Source organism: Bos indicus x Bos taurus, chromosome 15, assembly GCF_003369695.1.
Source record: "Bos indicus x Bos taurus breed Angus x Brahman F1 hybrid chromosome 15, Bos_hybrid_MaternalHap_v2.0, whole genome shotgun sequence".
In the NCBI taxonomy this organism is placed as follows: domain Eukaryota; kingdom Metazoa; phylum Chordata; class Mammalia; order Artiodactyla; family Bovidae; genus Bos; species Bos indicus x Bos taurus.
Genome location: NC_040090.1, coordinates 27,425,182 through 27,444,317, shown reverse-complemented (window position 1 = coordinate 27,444,317; position 19,136 = coordinate 27,425,182). Strand labels below are relative to the sequence as shown.

The following is a 19,136-nucleotide window of genomic DNA, read 5'->3' as shown; positions in this document are numbered from 1 at the left end:
TGAGCAGAAACAAGAGCTGTGCAAAGGTCCTGAGGCCTGACAGAGTAGGGCACATCTGGGGAAGGGCGGATGGTGTCAGGCCCAGAGCAAGGCAAATTCACCAGGCCTGTATCAGGAGTCCCTGCTTACTCTGGGCATCTGGAGTAGGGGTCACGGGAGGTAGGGGGGCATGATTGCTAGGGTTTGCTTACTTGGATGTCAGGCAGGGGGCTAGATGCTGGGCATTCCTGCTTCCTGCCCTCATGGTGCCCATGGCTCATGGAGACAACATTCGTCAGACAGCTATTAGCCCAGAAAAGCATTTAATCCTGGTGCTGGTGCCCTCCGTAGACAGGCCAGTCCCCCTGAGCATGGGCAGAGCCACCCCGTTGCCCTAGGCTGTCCCCCACCCCCACCTCCCTTGCCTGACGCTGTGCCTGGTGCCGCTGACAGACCGCACGTTTGAAAACCTGGATGCCTGCGAGGTCCTCTTCTCGCCATCCCTGGCCACAGCCGCGTCCTTGCTGGAGGTCAGTGAGAGTCTGCTGTCCCCGTCTGCTGTTCTTTCTCTCAGAGGGACCGGTTTTGACTTCTGGCGCAGGGAGCTGGGGCCCTCTGCTTGGAGAATCCTGGGAGTTCAACACTGAGAACCAACCAGCTGTGTGCAGGATTTGTGCTGGCACCGGGTCCCAGAGGAGGAGTGGAAACCTAGTACAGCTGCTCCTGGAGAGGGAGGGGGTCTGGGGACCCTGAGCGGGTCAGTCAGTCTTCTAGTAAATATATACTAGCCTCTGCATTGAGTTGGAAAACTGGGATGAATAAAGTCAGAGTCTGAGCCAGTGGAGCCAGTCCTGGAGGGACAGGTGACATCCTGGGGGTGGGAAGGGGCTGTGGAGGAGAGAGGCATTTGGGTGGTTTTGACAAATGGGGAGGACTGGGCTGTGGGCTGTGGGGAACGGTTTTCCCAGTGGAGGGAGCAGGCTGGGCCAGGCCTGACTGGAAAGTGGGAGGGGTTCTAGATATGGCCAAGGGAGGGGCGGGCTGGCAGGGGGCTGAGTGAGCGCCTGGATGTTGCCCTACCAGGTGAACCCCCGAGACCTGATGAACTGCCTGACCAGCCGCACCCTCATCACTCGAGGGGAGACAGTGTCCACTCCGCTCAGCAGGGAGCAGGCGCTGGACGTGCGAGATGCCTTTGTCAAGGTGGAGTGGCCGCCTGCTCTCCTCGCCCCACGAAAGGCTGGGTAGTTGATGGGCAGGAGCCGAGGAGCCCACAGAGCTGGAGGGATGTCAGCCTTGACCCCGCTCTGCCCTTGGGTCCAGCTCCAGCCACTGGCTGTCTGGGGCCTGGACAAGAGTCTGCCTTCCCCCTGAGCCCGATTCGTCCATCCCACAAGGGGCTGGGACTCGTGTTCTTCAAGGGCCTGAATAGTTCTGGTGACCTGACGCCTTCCACCCCTGGCCTGCTTCATGCTGAATCGTATTCACTGGCCATTCAGTCTGCTGTACTATTCCCAGCCCTGTGGATACCCTCTCTGGTCTCTACTAAAGAAGACCCCACAGAGGGGATGGGCCAGGTGGGGAGGCCCCCCAGTCCTGCCATTTTGTCGTCCATTGAGCCCTTGCCGCATGCCAGGCCCTGTGCTGGGCTCTGGGACCCTGGAGACAGTCAGAGTTGCAGGGGAGACAGAGATGGTTGGCGGGGTGGGAGCCCAAACTTCCAGGGGAGGGAAGGGGAGGTTTCTTGGTGGAGCTGATATCTCTGTAGAGCTCTGAAAAACAAGCAGACGTTATTCAGGCAGGAGAGGGTGCTCCAGGCAGAGGGAACAGCTGGAATAAAGATGGGGGGGTTTCCTGCAGCAGGAAGGGGCTGGAGTGAGGCCTCCGAGGCCCAGGCTGGTCTCCCTGGGAAGCTGTGACTTAAGCAGCTGCCTCTCCCTTCAGGGCATCTATGGGCGGCTCTTCGTGTGGATCGTGGACAAGATCAATGCAGCCATTTATAAGCCCCCTTCCCAGGAAGTGAAGAACTCTCGCCGGTCCATTGGTCTCCTGGACATTTTTGGGTTCGAGAACTTTGCAGTGAACAGGTACCATGTGGGGCTGTGTCTTGTGGGAATTTTGTTCTAAAGTATGGACTTACAGATCACATCTCTGCCTTTAAGCTACATTTAGCTGGTCCCAAGCACACTCTTCCAGGCGGTTGAAAAATGTGACTCCAGACATCCTGGGGGCCCTTCCCCTTCCTCCCCATCCCCTCCAGTCCCTGGGCCAGCTGAGGCCAGTGTGGTGGTGGGGCAGAGGCTCTTACCCCATTGTGACACTCTATTCCCCACTGCCCATTGCTCCATTTCCAAGCTGCAAGATGCCTCAAAGCAAGTGAGGCTGAGACTGAGCAATGTTTGAGATGGGGGTCTTGGCCATGCTTGATGTCCCACCCCTCTTGGGGGCCATGTGAGGTGCAGATGGATGGAGCAGGCCCAGGAGAATGCTGGGGCTAGAGGCAGCTGGCCTTGCCCCACTTTTTAGCTATGTTACCCCTGGTAAGTCAATTTAATTCTATAATGATCAGGTGTCTCAAAGCCCTCCCCCTACCCAGAACACAAGAAGTGTCAGTCACCTGGGAGAATGCTGAGTTGGTGGCTCAGAGATGTCACCCTCAAGGCCCTGCTTGCCAGATCTTATGAGCCCCCTTCCCATATCTGCTGATGCTTTGAATCTTTGAGGCCCACCTTCCCAGTGCCTTGGCTCTTCCTCTCCTGAGTGCTCTACCAGGGGTATGATGCCCACACCTCTCCCAGGGCCTGGTCATCCATCCTTAACTCTCCTCTGTCTCACTCAGTGACCTTGGGTGAGTGCTGTGTCCTCGCTGGGCCTCCATGCCCTCTTCTGTCATGGAGGAGGTTGGACTCACAATATGTTTCCACCTTGGAGACTGAAAATCCCAGGGGCACACTGAACACCAGGTTGGGGTCACCCCTGAGTGGCAAGGCAGGGCCTGAACACCCCTCCCCCTCGCCTGCTGCCACCCTGTCCCCTGCTCCCTCCCTGCAGCTTTGAGCAGCTCTGCATCAACTTTGCCAATGAGCACCTGCAGCAGTTCTTCGTGCGGCACGTGTTCAAGCTGGAGCAGGAGGAGTATGACCTGGAGAGCATTGACTGGCTGCACATTGAGTTCACAGACAACCAGGATGCCCTGGACATGATCGCCAACAAACCCATGAACATCATCTCCCTCATCGATGAGGAGAGCAAGTTCCCCAAGGTGGGCCTGGGGCAGGGCAGGGCAGGGCAGATGAGACTCCTTCACCCCATACGATGAAGATTCAAGTATGCCACTGGCACAGAATAGGTTCTCCAGGAACAGAATATGTCTTGGAGTCAGGGAGGGGATGCTTGCTTGACTTTAATCTTGGGAAATAGATTTTCTATACTGGGATGTACTTTCAAGGTTTTGTAATTCCAATTCACCCACTTCACAGATGGGGAAATGGAGGCCCAGAGAGCTCCTGTATTGGGATATAAATAAAGGGAGGGAGGCTCTTGGGAAAGACAGAAGGGGGTGAAAAGACAGAGGGCAGGAGAGGCAATAGGGCCTGGTGGAGAGTGGGGCGGGGAGGAGAAGGAGAGCTTGATGAGTGCTCCTCGGTTCCCACAGGGCACGGACACCACCATGTTGCATAAGCTCAACTCCCAGCACAAGCTCAACTCGAACTACATTCCCCCCAAGAACAATTACGAGACCCAGTTTGGGATCAACCACTTTGCAGGCATCGTTTACTATGAGAGTCAAGGTATAGGAGGGCCCCCTGGGGCTGGCTGTCTCTCTTTGCCTGTGTTCCCTCCCTTCCTTCCCCTTCTCCAGCCCAGGACAGACACACCAGAGTGCTGAAATACAAGAGGGAAGGGATGTTAGGAAACATTGGGTTCAGTGCTTTTTTTTTTTTAAGAGTTTACAAAATTTTGGTAAAATATATGTAATATAAAATTAACCATTTTAACAATTTTTAGGTTTACAATTCAGTAGCATTAACTACATTCACGATATTGTGCAACTGTCACCACTCTCCAGAGTCTATCCATCACCCCAAATAGGGGCTCTGTATGCACAAAACATAACTCTGCATCCTCCCCTCACCCCCTAGTCCCTGATCACCTCTACTCTACTTTCTGTCTCTATGTATCTAACTATTCAAGTACCTCATATAAGCGAAACATACAGTATTCATCCTTTTGTGTCTAGCTTATTTCACTTAGCATAATACCCTCAAGGTTCATCCATGTTGTAGCATGTGTCAGAATTTTGTCCTTTTTATGACAATAATATTCTATTGCATACACACACACACACACACACACAGCACGGTTTATTTATCCATTCATCTGTTGATGGACAGTTGGATTGTTTCCACCTTTTGGCTGCTATTGATAGCGCTGCTGTGAACATGGGCATTGTTGTTCAGTCACTAAGGTGTGTCCAGCTCTTTCGACCCCATGAACTACAGCATGCCAGGCTTCACCATCCTCCACTATCTCCCAGAGTTTGCTCAGATTCATATCCATTGAGTCAGTGATGCCATCCAACCATCTCATCCTCTGCTGTCCTCTTCTCCTTTTGCCTTCAATCTTCCCCTGCATCAGAGTCTTTTCCAGTGAGTCGACTCTTCGCATCAGGTGGCCAAAGTATTGGTGATTCAGCTTCAACATCAGTCCTTCCAGTGAATATTCAGGGTTGATATCCTTTAGGATGGACTGGGTTGATCTCCTTGCAGTCCAGAGGACTCTCAAGAGTCTTCTCCAGCACCATAATTCAAAAGCATCAATTCTTTGGTGCTCAGCCTTCTTTATGCTGTAATTAGGGCCCTACAATTCCATCCTAGCTTCAGAGCCCCATCTCCGGTACTGGGTGCCTCCTACAGCTCACCCGTCCCCAGATGTCAGGTGGGCAGCCCCACACTGGGTCTCTGTCTGTCCACCAGCCAGGGCAGTCTGGGTCCTGGGGGAAAGGGTGCTGCTTCTCTGCAGAGTTCCTCCTCCTCAGGCACCCCATCTTCTGCCCCACCCTATCAAGGACCCCATCAACCAGCTCCTCAATCCTCAGGCCTGGGAATGGCAGCCCTCTTTGGAGTCTGTGTGGTGCAGGGAGCCTCCCTGGACTGGTGCCTGGGCTCCTAGACTCAAGTCTTAACTCTGCCCGCAGTTTGCTGTGGGTGTTAGACAGTTTGCTTAGCTTCTCTGAACACTGATTTCTTTCCTTGTCTGGGTTGGGGAAGATAATCTCCACCTGTCCCACATATACAGGGGAAGTTGTGAGCATTACAGCTGTGAGGGCAATATCCAAAATCAAGGTACTTTTACTTTTGTTCCTTTACTATTAGCTGGTACCAGACGAACTTGCATTCTCTCCTAGGGGACCCACTTAAGGAAGGTTTTTGACACCTTTGTTACCAACCTGGGTCCTTGGACTCTTTAATCCATAGAAGTTGATAAAAGCCAAGCAAGAAGTTCAGGCAAGGCTTTACTGAGGCTTGTGCTGCAGCATGAGGGAGTGAGGGAGCTCGAACAAGAAACAGGTCCCCTTGCTGGCTCCCTGAGTGGGGGGAGACTGGTTCCTTAAATGAGGTGAGGGTGGGGGCGGATTGGTGAGGTGGGTCAGGCTGGAGGGGTGGCTGGCGTGGCCTGCTCACACTCTTGGTGCTGTGTGCAGGGCTCCAAGGCAATGTCCTGCTTTTGCTCCCAGCAGAAGCAGAAATGGTAGTTGGTTTGTAGCCTTTTTGTATTTTACTGTTCATAACTGTCCAAGCTGTACATGCGCTGCAGTTATTTTTAGTCTCATAGCTTCTTTGTTTCTGTTGCTCAGGGAGAGGTTTGTCCAGGTGCAAGCACTCCAGTAAAGGATCCCACGCCCCAGCATAGGGTCCAACGCCCCAGCCTATCTCATGTTTGTTCAGAAGACTAAAGCTAGCATTTCAGGCATTGGGGTGGTTCAGTGGGAAAGGTAGCCCCACTCCCTCCCGGGGACTGAGACATCCTGCCCTTCCCTTTGTCCAGGCCTGGAAGAGAGGGGCAGTGTGTGGCTGCGGAGACTGAGTTCTAGCTCTGGCTCTGCCCCTTGCTTTCTCTGTGACCTTGGGCAAGCCACTGTCCTCTCTCGGCCCCAGAGTCCCCCACTGTAAAGTGGATGTGGTTGAACTAGGGGGATTTTGAGGGTCTTTGTGGACGAGGCATGGTGGCTTTGGGAAGGGGGTGTCTTGTTGGGGGGAGGCTGCTGGAGTTGCAATGTGTGACCACTCTGTGGTGCTGCCCAGGCTTCCTGGAGAAGAACCGGGACACTCTGCATGGAGACATCATCCAGCTGGTGCACTCCTCCAGGAACAAGTTCATCAAGCAGATCTTCCAGGCCGATGTTGCCATGGTAACATGGGGGTGTGGCTTTCACTGGGCAGGCAGGGCCCCCAGAAGCCAGGCCTGTGTCTAGGCATCCCCTTGTCTAGTGGCTTCAGCTGACCTCCTCTGGCTACACAGTGAGAGTAGTGCTTTGCTGGGTTCCAGGAGAGGCTGGGGGGCCTCCAAGATCCTCCTATCTGGTCCTCTTGTACTAATTAGGGGGTGCAGGTGGGGTGTAAGGCCCAGAGAAGGATCACATGAGATGTTGCAGAGCAGAGCCTGATTAGGACTGAGTTTTGGGGTCCCCTCCCCAACCCTCTAGCCACTAATGGAGTGTGGGTGAAGGGGGAGCGTCCAGCCTCGAGGATGTGGATGGGTGTGGGGTACTGAGAGAAACGGGCACAAAAGCCTATTGTCACCAGCCCTGGACCCCACACGGGGATGGAGAATTTCCCACCCTTGGTGTTTTCTTTGTCCCTGGAATGGTAGTCTGGTGGACTACCTGCTGGATTGTATGCCTTTTTGTTCTGTATTTTCCTCCTGTCCCATGGCCTCCTGGAGAGTGCAGGAGGGACTCACCGGAGGGCAGAGCCGAGGCCCTTTCTGTGCCTGTCCAGCTGCCTGTGTTGCCCCCCCGCCCCCCACCCCAGAAGCCCCGCTGCCCCAAGGTTTGTCCCTTTTCCCTGGTGGATTTTGCCCTCTTGTTTTCTGACCCACCACGTTCTCCTTGCCCCCCACCCCATCTCGCCGCCGCTGTGCGCTCTGGTTCCTGTTGTAGTTTCTCTGTGGTTATTCATCGGGCACTCTCCGCCACTCAGCAGCTTCTGCGAAGGTAAAAGACCCCAGTCGGGGACGGAGGATGGCGTGAGAGGCCTCAGCGGCCCTTGGGGCTGGGCTGTGTCCTTGGCCCCCGCGGCACGGAGGCTTGGGGAAAGGGCTGTTGTTGTTTGGTTTTCATTTATTTTTGTGGAGTGTGTGTTTTTGTGGAGTGGTTTGTGGAGTGGTTTGATCTTTGTTTATTGAGTTGTGTGGACTGCAGGCATCTCAGTTTCTTAAAGGAGGAAACTGAGTCCTAGAGAAAGAGATGAGACTTGCCCAGTGTACCGGGGCCTGGGGTGGGACCCAAAACCCTGTCTACCGAGTTCTCTGCTCCCTTAGGTCTCTGGAGGTATCAAGGCCTGCTCTTCCCATCAGGCCCTGTGAAGGGTTTCTACGTCTGAGACTCAGTCAAAGCCTCTGGTTAACCTTGTGAAGCAGGAGGGGCACGTGGTGGTTTCTGCATTTTGCAGATGGGGACGGAAGCTCAGAGGTGGTGTGTGGGTCACTCCAAGTCGCAGCATCTGAGCACCCCCTACCCCGGTCCTCCGTAGGTCCTGGACAGCATTCTTGGTGTGTCCTGACAACCAGCTCCAGGGTGTGCGTAACTCCCGAGGTGCTTTGGGCTCCAGAGATGTGGGGTGACCTTAGTAGCAGCATAGCTCTGACCTCTTCTCTACCTTCGATTTCCTTTCTGCTTAGGCCTGACATCCTTTCACTTTCAGTCTTAATGCTGAATCCCCCTTCCCTTCCTGCATGTCTGGCATCCCCCTCCTGTCTCGTGCCTGGCAGAGTGCTGGCACGATTCACAAAGCCACAGCTGCAGAGCAGGGCCTGTGGCACGTCATGTCTAGACACAGGTTCTCTGCCAAGGGTTGGCTCCAGGCCAACACTGTGCCCAGCTGGCTGATGGGAGGAGCATAGGGCCAATGCCAGCGAGGGTGCAGGTGCCTGAAGCTCCAGCATCGGTAGTCCCCACCCCGAAGCCCACACACTGCAGGTCTCAGAGTTAGTGAGACAGGAGTGACTCCGGGTTCTCTCCCCAGTCTTTCCTCTTGTAGACTCAGCTGCCCTGCCAAGCCCACGCATTCCTGGGCAGTCTTCAAAGGCCACTGAACCCACCTGTCCTCCTACCTCTCTTTCCAAGCCCCTGGAGGCTGTGGGGACCTCCCTGTGAAGTTTCCTGTTCTGAGTCTCCTTCTCATGGACTCTGGGAACCTACTTGCAGAGGAACCATGGAGAGGTTCCAGCATGAGACTGGGGCGGTGGTGGGGGGGCGCAGCGTCCAGAAATGCCCACCGCCAAGGGAGATTTTGGAGCACAGGATTAGAACATGGCAGGGATCAATTTGATAACAATCACTTTTGCTCTTCTGGGCCAGCCTGTGAGCTACACACACATATTTCTCATCTTATTCATTCCCTGTAACTCCCTCGTGAGTGATTACTATTGTCCCCGCTTTACAGAGAGGCCAAGGTACTTGTTTGAGGTCACACAGCTGGTGACACGCAGGGATTTGATCCAGATTTGGTGGCTCAGATGGTAAAGAATCCGTCTGCCAGCGTGGGAGATGTGGGTTTGATCCCTGGGTCAGGAAGATCCCCTGGAGGAGGAAATGGCAACCCACTCTAGTATTCTTGCCTGGGAAACCCCATGGACAGAGAATCCTGGCAGGCTACTGTCTATGGGATTGCAAAGAGTCGGACACGACTGAGCGACTGACACTTTCACTTTTCTATCTCGGGGAAGGGCCAGGACTTGGCCAAGGTCATGGATAAGTGAAGGCTTTCGAGTCCCTGCTCCTTTTCACTGTACCATGCTGTCTGTGAGAGTGTTGTCTTAAGAAAATGCTTTGTTTCTGTTGGGACAATGATAGCTCTGTTAAAAGAACAAGGAGACTGGCTTGGTGAAGTGTGGATGCCGAGTCAAATTTTACTGGATGACAGTATACTGGTTGCCGTGTTCTCCTTAGGGTGGGGGTCCACATCCTTTCAGTGATAAAACCCATGTCCTGTGCAGGTCCCCAGTGCCTGAATTCTGCCTTTTGACTCTTGTGTCTGCCTCTTGGGGTGCCCTGGGAAGCCCCACCCCAATCATTACTGCTGGAGGGGAGCAGTAAGCCAAAAGCATGGTGCTTCTTCTAGGGCATGGAGCCCCTAACCCCCAATCAAGGCACATGTCCCCGCGGAGCTGAGTCCACAGGAGGCTGGTTCACTCTTCATGCAGGAGGCATCTCCTGCCACTGACCTCCCAGCCCCAATCGTATTATATTCAGGTGCCTGCCCCTCACATCCCCTCCATGGAATCATTTAACACAGACCTCTGGATTTCTCACTTCTGCTTTTACCCCATCCCTAAATATCTGCAGATTATCCCAGAAAACAACAAATGTTGGAAAAGATGACCTTTCCCCTCAATGAAATAAAACCAAATCAGAAACCAGGTGGCCACGGCCTTCCTTCCATCAGAAATACCTATTGAGTGCCTGTCATATACCAGATATTGTCCTGTGTCCTGGGGACACAGTAGTGAACAAAACTGAAAAAATTCTCTGTCGTCATGGGACTTACCCTCTAGCAGAAGGGAGAAGTAGTTAATAAGCAAATAAGTGAATTATCATAAGTCAGGTGGTGATATATGAGATGGGAAAAATGGAGGGAGGTGAGCCAGTGGTGGGGTTTTGCAGTTGTGAAGAGGGATTAGGAAAGGCCTTACGGAGAGGTTGGTGAGGAGGTGAGGAAGCCGACCGCCTGCGTTCTGGAGGAAAAGCAGTGCAGGGAGAGGGAATAAGGAACAGCAAATGCAAAGCCCCAAGGTGCTTTATAAGCCCCCAACCTGCCTGGTGCATCGTAAGAAGAGCACGGGGGCAGGAGTGGCTGGAAGGCGGGGGGTGAGGTAGTGGAGGGGCTGGGGGTAACTGGGACCGGATCCTGTGGGACAGTGCTGGCTCTTACAAAGGACCTTGGTATTCATGCTGAGTGAACTGGGGAGCCATTGAGGGTTTTGAGTCAGTTGGGAGAGGGGACACATGACTGGATTGGTGTTTGAACAGCCTCATTCAGGCTGCTGTGTTGCTAGCGGGGTAGAGGTCAGTGTGGGGGACAGAAACAGGGAGACCAGTTTGGAGGTTATTGCAACAGCAGGAGAGCCATGCAGGCAACCTGGACCAGGCTGACGGTGGAGGAAGTGGTTAAGAGGGTCAGATTCTGGATCCATTTTGGCAGTAAAGTCAAGGCGGTTTGCTGCATATTGGATATGAGAGAGGAGGGGCTGGGGATGGCCCCTAGACCTGTGGCCTGAGCAGCTGGACAATTTCTAGGCGCCCTTGAGTGTGAGCAACCATTCAGCACCACTTCAGTTCAGCAAAGAGCTGTTGACTGATGCTGTGTCAGGCCCTGGGGCATGGTAGTAAGCAAGGCAAACCCGCCTGTCCTCTCGGGGCTCATAGCTCAGCGGGAAAGCCAGAAAGGAGTGGTTCCAGTGTGCTGATCACAACCAGAGAAGGATGTGCCCTGTGTGTGTGTGTGTTGTACACGTGCTCATGCTTTGTGTGTTGTGTATGTGTGTGTATGTGTCTGTGTGTTGTGTAGGTGTGGTGTGTGTGCTGTGTGTGGTGTTTATCTGTGGTGTGTGTGTGCGTCTGTATGTACTGTCTCTGTGTGTATGTGTGTGTGGTGTTTATCTGTGGTGTGTGTGTGCGTCTGTATGTACTGTCTCTGTGTGTATGTGTGTGTGGTGTGTGTGTATGTGTGCACATTTGCGTGTTGTGTGTCTCTGTATATGTACTGTGTGTGCTATGTGTCTGTTGTGTTTGCACTCCCTGTGCACACACATGTGCCTGTGGCAAGGCCTCTAATGTCGGCTGGGCACAGCCCAACCTGGACAGCTTTCCCCCTACTTGTGGGGGTCACCTGCTGCTGCTGCTGGGTTAGGTGCTAGGGCAGATGTGGGTCGCAGACTTGACATTCACGCAACCCCCGTGCAAAATAGTCTCCAGCTTCTCTTGGGAGCATCCTAATTCTAGATAACACTATAGTGGAAAACACAGCAAATTTCAGAATAACAAGGATTTGCTACTTCTTGACAAGTTTCATTTCAGTCCCAGGGTGTATGGTCTCACTCTAGCATGGGATAAGTTCCTCTCCCTCACCCAACACACCTCACACATTGATATCTGCATCCCCAGTGGTGCTACAGGATATCAGATACAATAACTAATTTAAAGTAGAAAACCTTAAAATCACAATCAAATTTACTTATTAAAAAATTCTCATCCAAAAGAAATTGCCAGGAAAACAGTAATGTCAAAATGCTCTGGAATCGAATCTGGTCTCTACGTCCAGTTTCTGGGTCCGAGACGTTCTGCTGTTTGTCCGCTGCCTGTTTGTTGCTCAGGTTCTCCCCTAGGACCCCACGTCATTTCACAGTGTTCTGAGGGGGACCCCAACAGGGCAGGAGGTGCAGGGGGTCGCTAGCCACTTCCTGTAGATAGCGGCTAGTGGAGCACGGGGCCCTTTGGCCTTGGTGCTGGACGGCGGCCAAAGGCCAGCTGTGCGCCTTCTTAGGAGGCTTATGTGTGTCTGCCCCGCCTGCTTGCTGCTGACCTGTTAATCCAGCAGGCAGGGCAGAGGGTGCGGGCAGCACCCCTGCCTTGCTGGGTGGCTGTTGACTGAGACAGACTCACAGCCCGCTCAGCTAGGTACATGGCACTATCCCATCTTGGAAACTGAGGCCCAGTGCTGCTTAGTGACCTGCCTAGAATCACAGGGCTCAGAGGTGGTGCGCTAGGGTTTGAATTTAGGTCTGTCTAACCTGCCTCTAGAGGTGACCCCATTGTCCAGAGATCTGGCCACTCATTTATACGGCAAAGAGAGGACAGAGACTAGAGAGGGGCTGCATGTGTCTTGCCCGGAGTCATTCAGTGCCAAAAGTGGGACCCCAGGGCGCCTTACTCTCTGTTCAGTGCTCCTGGACCCAGAATCAGGGAGGCTTCCCAGACGGGGGTGTATTTAGGGGGTCTAAGTTCCAGCCCAGACCAGGTGGTCATAGGAAAACCTACGTGTCCAGCCAGCCTGCTTCCTTGGGAGGCTCTCTCTCAGGCCCTGACTGCTGACCTCCTCTCCTGCTTCCCTTCTGGAGGGCCGGAGGGGCGAGGGTCAGCCCCTCCCATCACTGTGGTCCATCCCCCCAGGGCGCCGAGACCAGGAAGCGCTCGCCCACACTCAGCAGCCAGTTTAAGCGGTCGCTGGAGCTGCTGATGCGGACACTGGGTGCCTGCCAGCCCTTCTTCGTGCGCTGCATCAAGCCCAATGAGTTCAAGAAGCCCATGGTGAGCAGCCCTGGCAGGGATGGGGGGTGGGGGTAGACAGCTGGGAACAGCCTGAGGGATGGGAGGGGCCCGGCCAAGGGAGGAGGGTGGACTGGGCCCTGGGAGACTTTGCCCCCTGAGGGGAATGGCAGGGCCCCCGAGGGGCTTACAGAACAAACTTCCTCTTTATTGGGGACAGCCCAATTCCCTGAAAACAGCCTGGACTCTGTAGTAGTGGGCTAAACGCAGATTCAAATCCTGACTCAACCACCTTCCCGCAGGGTGACTGTAGAGGAATCAATTGTTTCTCTCATACCTCAGTTACCTCTCAGATGGAAATAGGACTGCTTGTCCCCACCTCCTGGGAGTATTCTGTTCAATGATGCATGCAAATTGCCTGGCGCCTAGGAAGGAACTCAGTAAATGGTTCTTGCTGTGGTTCCAACTTTGAAAGTCCCCTCTCCTTTGCTTCTGCCAATGATTACCTCCTCCTGGAAGCCTTCCTGGATTCCTCTGACTGGTTAGGAATATTTTCATTTCTGACTTTTCTGAATAACATCTGTTGAGCCTTTTCTGTGTTTCCAAAACAGAACCGATTAGATTGTCTCTCCATAGTCTCATTCAACTTTCTCAACAGCCAGTGAGGGAGGGACCTTTATGGCCCCACATTTGAGATTTGGTGGGCTTCCCTGGTGGCTCAGACAGTAAAGAATCCACCTGCAATGTGGGAGACCTGGGTTTGATCTGGGTTGGGAAGATCCCCTGAAGGAGGGCATAGCAACCCACTCCAGTATGCTTGCCTGGAGAATCCCCATGGACTGAGGAGCCTGGTGGGCTACAGTCCATGGGGTTGCAAAGAGTTGGACACGATTGAGCGACTAAACGCGCATTTGAGATGTGGGACGGGAAGCTTGAGGAGGTTGGGGACTAGAGGTCGCAGAGCCAGGAGCCTGGACTACCCCTTGCTAGGAGCGCTCTCCTACCACAGCTCTGGGAGGTGTTGTTTACCATTAGACACTTCCCAGAGATAGGAGGGGAGGCCTAGGGGAAGTTGGGGTCTGCGGAAGGACGGAAGGCGGAAGGCCAGCGCTGGGCCAGGGAAAGTGCCTGTACAGAGAGGAAACAGGTGGCGGAAGTCAGCCTTCCGCCTGCTGGCCCTGTCCCCTGTCCCCTGCCTAGAAACATTCCCCAGAGTGGGCTGGTCAGTCCCTCTAGGGCTCAGGATCCGGTCTGCAGGGGTGTGAGAATCAGAGGGCTCCAGCAAGCTGCCCTCTAAGGTAAGAGGTCCAGGGCCCTACAGTTGGGCACCATTTCTCCTGCTCTCAGATGCCTCTCGAAACTTCTTTGGGCCCAGACCTCAGCATCTCTGTCCTGGACCTGGCTACAAGACCTCCTCTCTGAGTCTCCTGCCTCCCAATCCCTCACTCCCATTCCCCTCCCCACTGCAGGGTCTCGAACTCAAATCTGACCTGGTCACATCCCCCCATGTGACTGGAGAGGCCCTTCCCAGCCTCTCCACCACCCCAGCGGCCATCACAGAAATGACTGTGCCTTTGCACGCGCTTGCTGCTCCAGCACTCTTTCCTGTCATGGTTGTTGTACAGCTGCTCAGCTGTGTCTGACTCTTTGTGACCCTGGACTGCAGCACGCCAGGCTTCCCTGTCTTTCATCATCTCCTGGAGATTGCTCAAATTCATGTCCATTGAGTCAGTGATATCATGCAACCATCTTGTCCTCTGTTGTCCCCTTCTCCTCCTGCCTTCAGTCTTTCCCAACATCAGGGTCTTTTCCAGTGAGTTGGCTCTTTGCATCAGGTGGCCAAAGTATTGGAGCTTCAGCTTTAGCACCAGTCCTTCCAGTGAATATTCAGGGTTGATTTCCTTTTGGACTGACTGGTTTGATCTCCTTGCTGTCCAAGGGACTCTCAAGAGTGTTATCCAGTACCACAGTTCAAAAGCATCAATTCTTTGGTGCTCAACCTTCTTTATGGTTCAACTCTCACACCTGTACATGACTATTGGAAAAACCATAGCTTTAACTACGTGGACCTTTGTCAGCAGGGTTAGAACAAAGCTAATCTTCTCTTTCATGAAGCCCCTCAAGATGTCCCAATTAGGCTGTCTCTCCTCTGTGCTCTCAATGTACTCAGCTCATCCCGAGTGAGGGTCTCATTCTGTGCTGCCTGGTGGGTTTGGACTGCAGATCCGGGTCTGGTCCCGCCTTTGCTCCTCATGCGCTGTGTGACCTTGGCCTCTGAGGACCTCTGTCTGGGGTCGGGAAAACACAGAGCAGGGCTGGTCTCCCAGCGGGAGCCTTCAGCATTGACGCCCTTGGCTCCTTGCCCGACAGCTGTTCGACCGGCACCTGTGTGTGCGCCAGCTGCGGTACTCGGGCATGATGGAGACCATCCGCATCCGCCGAGCCGGCTACCCCATCCGCTACAGCTTCGTGGAGTTTGTGGAGCGGTACCGAGTGTTGCTGCCTGGCGTGAAGCCGGCCTACAAGCAGGTACACAGGCCGAGGGCAGAGGTGGTGGGAGGAAGGGTTCCAGCCCTGGGCTGGGCAAAAGTCCCAGTTTTCTTACTGGAACACTGTGCTGGGCACAACATCAGTTTGGCCACCTCAGGTGTGGCTGGGAAAATTGGGATCAGGCAGTGGAGTGCATCTGAGAGCTTCCATTGCCATGCTTGCCTGGTGTGGACTTCACGCATGTGCTGAGTGGGTCCTGGCTGTAGGCGAGGGTTTTACAATCATCAGATGGAGCTAAGGAGAAGAGTGAGGGTCAGAGAAGGCGGGGCCTGGCTGGAGCCACACAGAGTCAGGGGCAGAACTGGAGCAAGATCTCTGTCCCCCAGCCTTCGGAGGGATACCAGGTGGCCTGTCTCACTGGTGGGACCACCCAAGCTCTTGTGCACCCCACCCCCACTTCCGCCCCCAACCCAGGACGACCTTCGGGGGACATGTCAGCGCATGGCTGAGGCTGTGCTGGGCACCCATGACGACTGGCAGATTGGCAAAACCAAGATTTTTCTGAAGGTGAGCATGGCCTCAGACTCTGTCTGCCTTGGGGGAGCTGTGAACTCCCTGGGGTTGGGGGGAACAGGTCTTGGGGTCCCTGTAGAGGAGTTGCAGCACAGAATGGGGTCATTGCTGGGCTTTTGTGCTCCTCCAGCCCTAAGCAGGTGTGGGGTCTGGCCTCCTGGGTGGTGGAGGAGCAGTGGGTATTTGAGGGCCTCTCTGACCCCTAGCCTGGGGGTGGGGTCATGAGGAAGCAAAGGCCAGGGGTGGCCTCACCAGGGAGGCCTGACCCTGTGGTGACCTGCCCTGGGAATTTGGGCAGGTCACTGCCCTTTTCTTGGGTCTCATTTTCCCATCTGCACAATGGGATGTGCTTGTGGGGGATACTCTTGAGTGTATCTTTGGTCCTGTGCTTTCCTGCCAGGCATGGTTCATGCTGGGCTGTGGTTGGCTGTGTGCCACCCACCTCTAGTGTCCCTGGACCTGTCCCCATGCTCCCTGAACTGGCATCTAGGGCTCTCTGGCTCCCAGCACAGCCTGGGCAGGACTCTGGGGGCTGGGCAGCTGGGAGGGGGCAGGGCTGGGAGCAGGAAGCTGTGCTGGGAGAGCTTGATGGAGATGGTGGAGGTGGGACAGCTACAGCAGGGACAGGGTGAACCCTGGCTTCCCCATTTCCATTTCTGCTGTTCTAGATTTCCGGCTGTCCCGGGTGATGGGTCAGAGCTCCTTCCTCTGGCACAGGGTGGGGCCCAGGCAGCCCAGGACAGCCGGGGAGAGGGAAGGGGGAGCCAGCCCTCAGCTGGAGAGAGTCCTGCAGTCTAGTCTGATGCCTCTCTGGCTGAGGGGCCTGGGCCAGTGTCTTCATCTCCCGGAACCCTCGCTTCCTGCCTCTGCGTCTCACAAGTGCTGTTTGGAAAGCACTGTTCTGTGTGCCAGACCCCAGTGGGAGTGGGTGCTTCTTGTCCATCATCTCATTTAGTCATCATAGCAGCCCATGAGGTAGAATTATTATGCCCGTTTCAGAGGTGCAGCATGTAGAAGCAAGGTGCCCCAGGTCAGGCACTGCCCTGGAGCAGAGATCAGGACTTCCAGCCTGTAGTCCTGATGCTCAACTCAGGGATTAAGGGAGGGAAAGCTTATAGCATGATGACATCTAGTGCCAGAGACGTCTGAGGACTGTCCTCGTCCTCCACATCCTCACCTCTCTGGGCTCTTTTAATAGGCAGTGGTTTCCAGACCCCAAACCTACTTCTCATTCATTCACTCACTGATTCAGAAAGCCTTGGCTGAGCATCCGTCGGTGCTGGGCCCTGTCCCCAAGTGATGTGACCTGGATTATCTTGATAGGTGTGATTATCTGATGGATTATCTGATTATCTGAGTCTGAATCCCCTTCCAGACTCAGCCTCCCTGGGGCAGGGCCCAGGTTTGCCTAGTTCACTGCAGTCCCACCCAGCACCGAGCACAGGGTGGGCACCTGGAGATATTTGATTCATGTACTGAATGAACCATGGAGTTTTGTCCAACCGGAGTGAGGGTTGGGGGCTTGGGGATGAGAAGGAGAGAGGGTTGGAGAAGAGGGCAGGGCCTGATGGTGGAGGGCCCAGGTGCCAGGGAAGAAGACCTGACTTGACCCTGGGAAGCATGGGGTATTGCTGTAAGATCCCTTCTTGAGATGGTATCAGTCAGGAGACTATTTCTAAGATCCAGGAGTGAAATGATGGTCGCCTGTCCCAGGTCAGTGGCTGATATGACAGAAACATCTAGAATAGCCAGGTCTCAGAGTAGAGATGGCCATTGGGATGGAGTTAGTGTGTGTGCGTGTTGGGCCCCTCCTGCTGCATGTGTCCCACCCAGGCCTCAGGGAACCAGCCATGACAGTACCTTGTCTGTACTTGAGGGAGGCTGCCCCATGGCGCCATAGCACGTATGGAAGCCATTAGGGACCAGCTCCCTAAGTAAAGGAAGAGGGGCCCACCTGGGGCAGCCTCTGCTCTGGGACTGGAGGGGTTGGTGGGGGCTCTGCTCAGAAGGCTCTGCCCTTCAGGACCACCATGACATGCTGCTGGAGGTGGAGCGGGACAAGGCCATCACCGACAGAGTCATCCTCCTCCAGAAAGTCATCCGGGGCTTCAAAGACAGGTTTGTGTCTGGATGGCTCTTCCCCGCCTCCGCCAATGTGTGTGTGTGTGTGCATGCATGCACGCGTGTGCATATGCTTGGCTCACTGTGGTTCCTCCCATGTGGACACTGGGAATAAACACCCATGTGCATACACAGAAACATGCACACATGTGCAAGGCACACACAGGGTCACATGAACATGGATGAACACTAAGACACACGGGCCCATCTATATTCCGCATGCCCAGTAATACCTGCCTGCCCATGTGGGCTCATGAGACACACACGTGGATGCTATGACATTTGTAAGGTACAAAGTGTGTCCCGTATTCTGTGTAAATTACATGTAAATTACAAAGTGTGTCCCGTATTCCACGTGAGGGGCGGGTGTACAGCTGTGTCACCTCCCAGTTGGGTGGGGCTGACTCTGTGATTCAGGCTCCACTAAAACCACACTTCCTGCCCCTTTTTATGTTCATCTGGCCGCTCCCCTTCTCTTCCCATCCACCCACTTGTCCAGCCATCCTTGGTCCACTCATTCACCTGTTTTTCTACCCACTTGTCCATCCTTTCCCATGGCTGTGCCCTCGTTTCTGTGAGCATCCAGGCACTGGCTCATGGACTCACCCACGTTGAGGTAGCCATCCTTCACTCCTCTTATTTCTATGTTCAGGAGACACCTGCTGTTTGATGTGTGACCTCTTGTCCTCCATGAGGTCAAAGATGACTGTCAGCCTGTAGCAGCGGCCTAGTTTGTGCAGGGGAACAGCATGGTGCTCAATCAGAAGACCAGGGCTCTAGCCCCAACCACATCGAGTCTCAGTTTCCTCACATGTAATATGAGGGAGTTAAACGATCAGTAATAAGTGATGTTTACAGTGTTCCAGGACTTCCCTGGTGGCTTAGATGGTAAAGCATCTGTCTACAATGAGGGAGACCCGGGTTCAATCCCTGGGTCGGGAAGATCTCCTGGAGAAGGAAATGGCAACCCACTCCAGTATTCTTGCCTGGAAAATCCCATGGATGGAAGAGCCTGGTAGGCTGCAGTCCAGGGGGTCACAAAGAGTCGGATTCGACTGAGTAACTTCACTTTCACAGTGTTCCAAGTGTTTAATCTTTATCTTATTTACTACTTGTTGTTTAGTCACTAAGTCATGTCCAGCTCTTTGCGACCCCATGGACTGTAGCCCACCAGCCTCCTCTGTCCTTGGGATTTTTCAGGTACGAATACTGGAGTGGGTTGCCATTTCCTTTTCTAGGGGTCTTCCTGATCCAGGGATTGAATCTGGGTCTCCTACGTGGCAGGCAGATTCTTGACCATGTGAGCCACCAGGGAAGTCCTACATTTATTCATGAATAACCTGAATGCCTACCTTATTGAGTTTATGTGACAAGTCTGTGAGGCAGGCAGGACAGGTATTACTCTGTCCATTTTACAGATGAGGAAACTGAGGCACAAAGAGGGTATATGCCTTTGCCTAAGGTTGTGGAGCCAAGGAGACACAAA

The 19,136-nt window shown here is 54.1% G+C and overlaps 1 protein-coding gene across 3 annotated transcripts in view; it reads left to right on the top strand.

The window, feature by feature from the left end:
- MYO7A (myosin VIIA) overlaps positions 1-19,136 on the top strand; it is a 103,972-nt gene that overhangs the window by 34,232 nt on the left and 50,604 nt on the right. For all 3 annotated transcript variants that reach the window (XR_003514674.1, XM_027562807.1, XM_027562808.1), the window contains exons 10-19: positions 433-509; positions 1,063-1,182; positions 1,924-2,066; positions 3,031-3,241; positions 3,635-3,770; positions 6,285-6,391; positions 12,371-12,508; positions 14,837-14,995; positions 15,431-15,523; positions 17,553-17,647. Coding sequence is in view for 2 of the 3 variants with exons in the window: in XM_027562807.1 (XP_027418608.1) it covers positions 433-509; positions 1,063-1,182; positions 1,924-2,066; positions 3,031-3,241; positions 3,635-3,770; positions 6,285-6,391; positions 12,371-12,508; positions 14,837-14,995; positions 15,431-15,523; positions 17,553-17,647 (1,279 nt within the window). In the remaining variant the exon portion in view is untranslated. The remainder of the gene's footprint in view (positions 1-432; positions 510-1,062; positions 1,183-1,923; positions 2,067-3,030; positions 3,242-3,634; positions 3,771-6,284; positions 6,392-12,370; positions 12,509-14,836; positions 14,996-15,430; positions 15,524-17,552; positions 17,648-19,136) is intronic.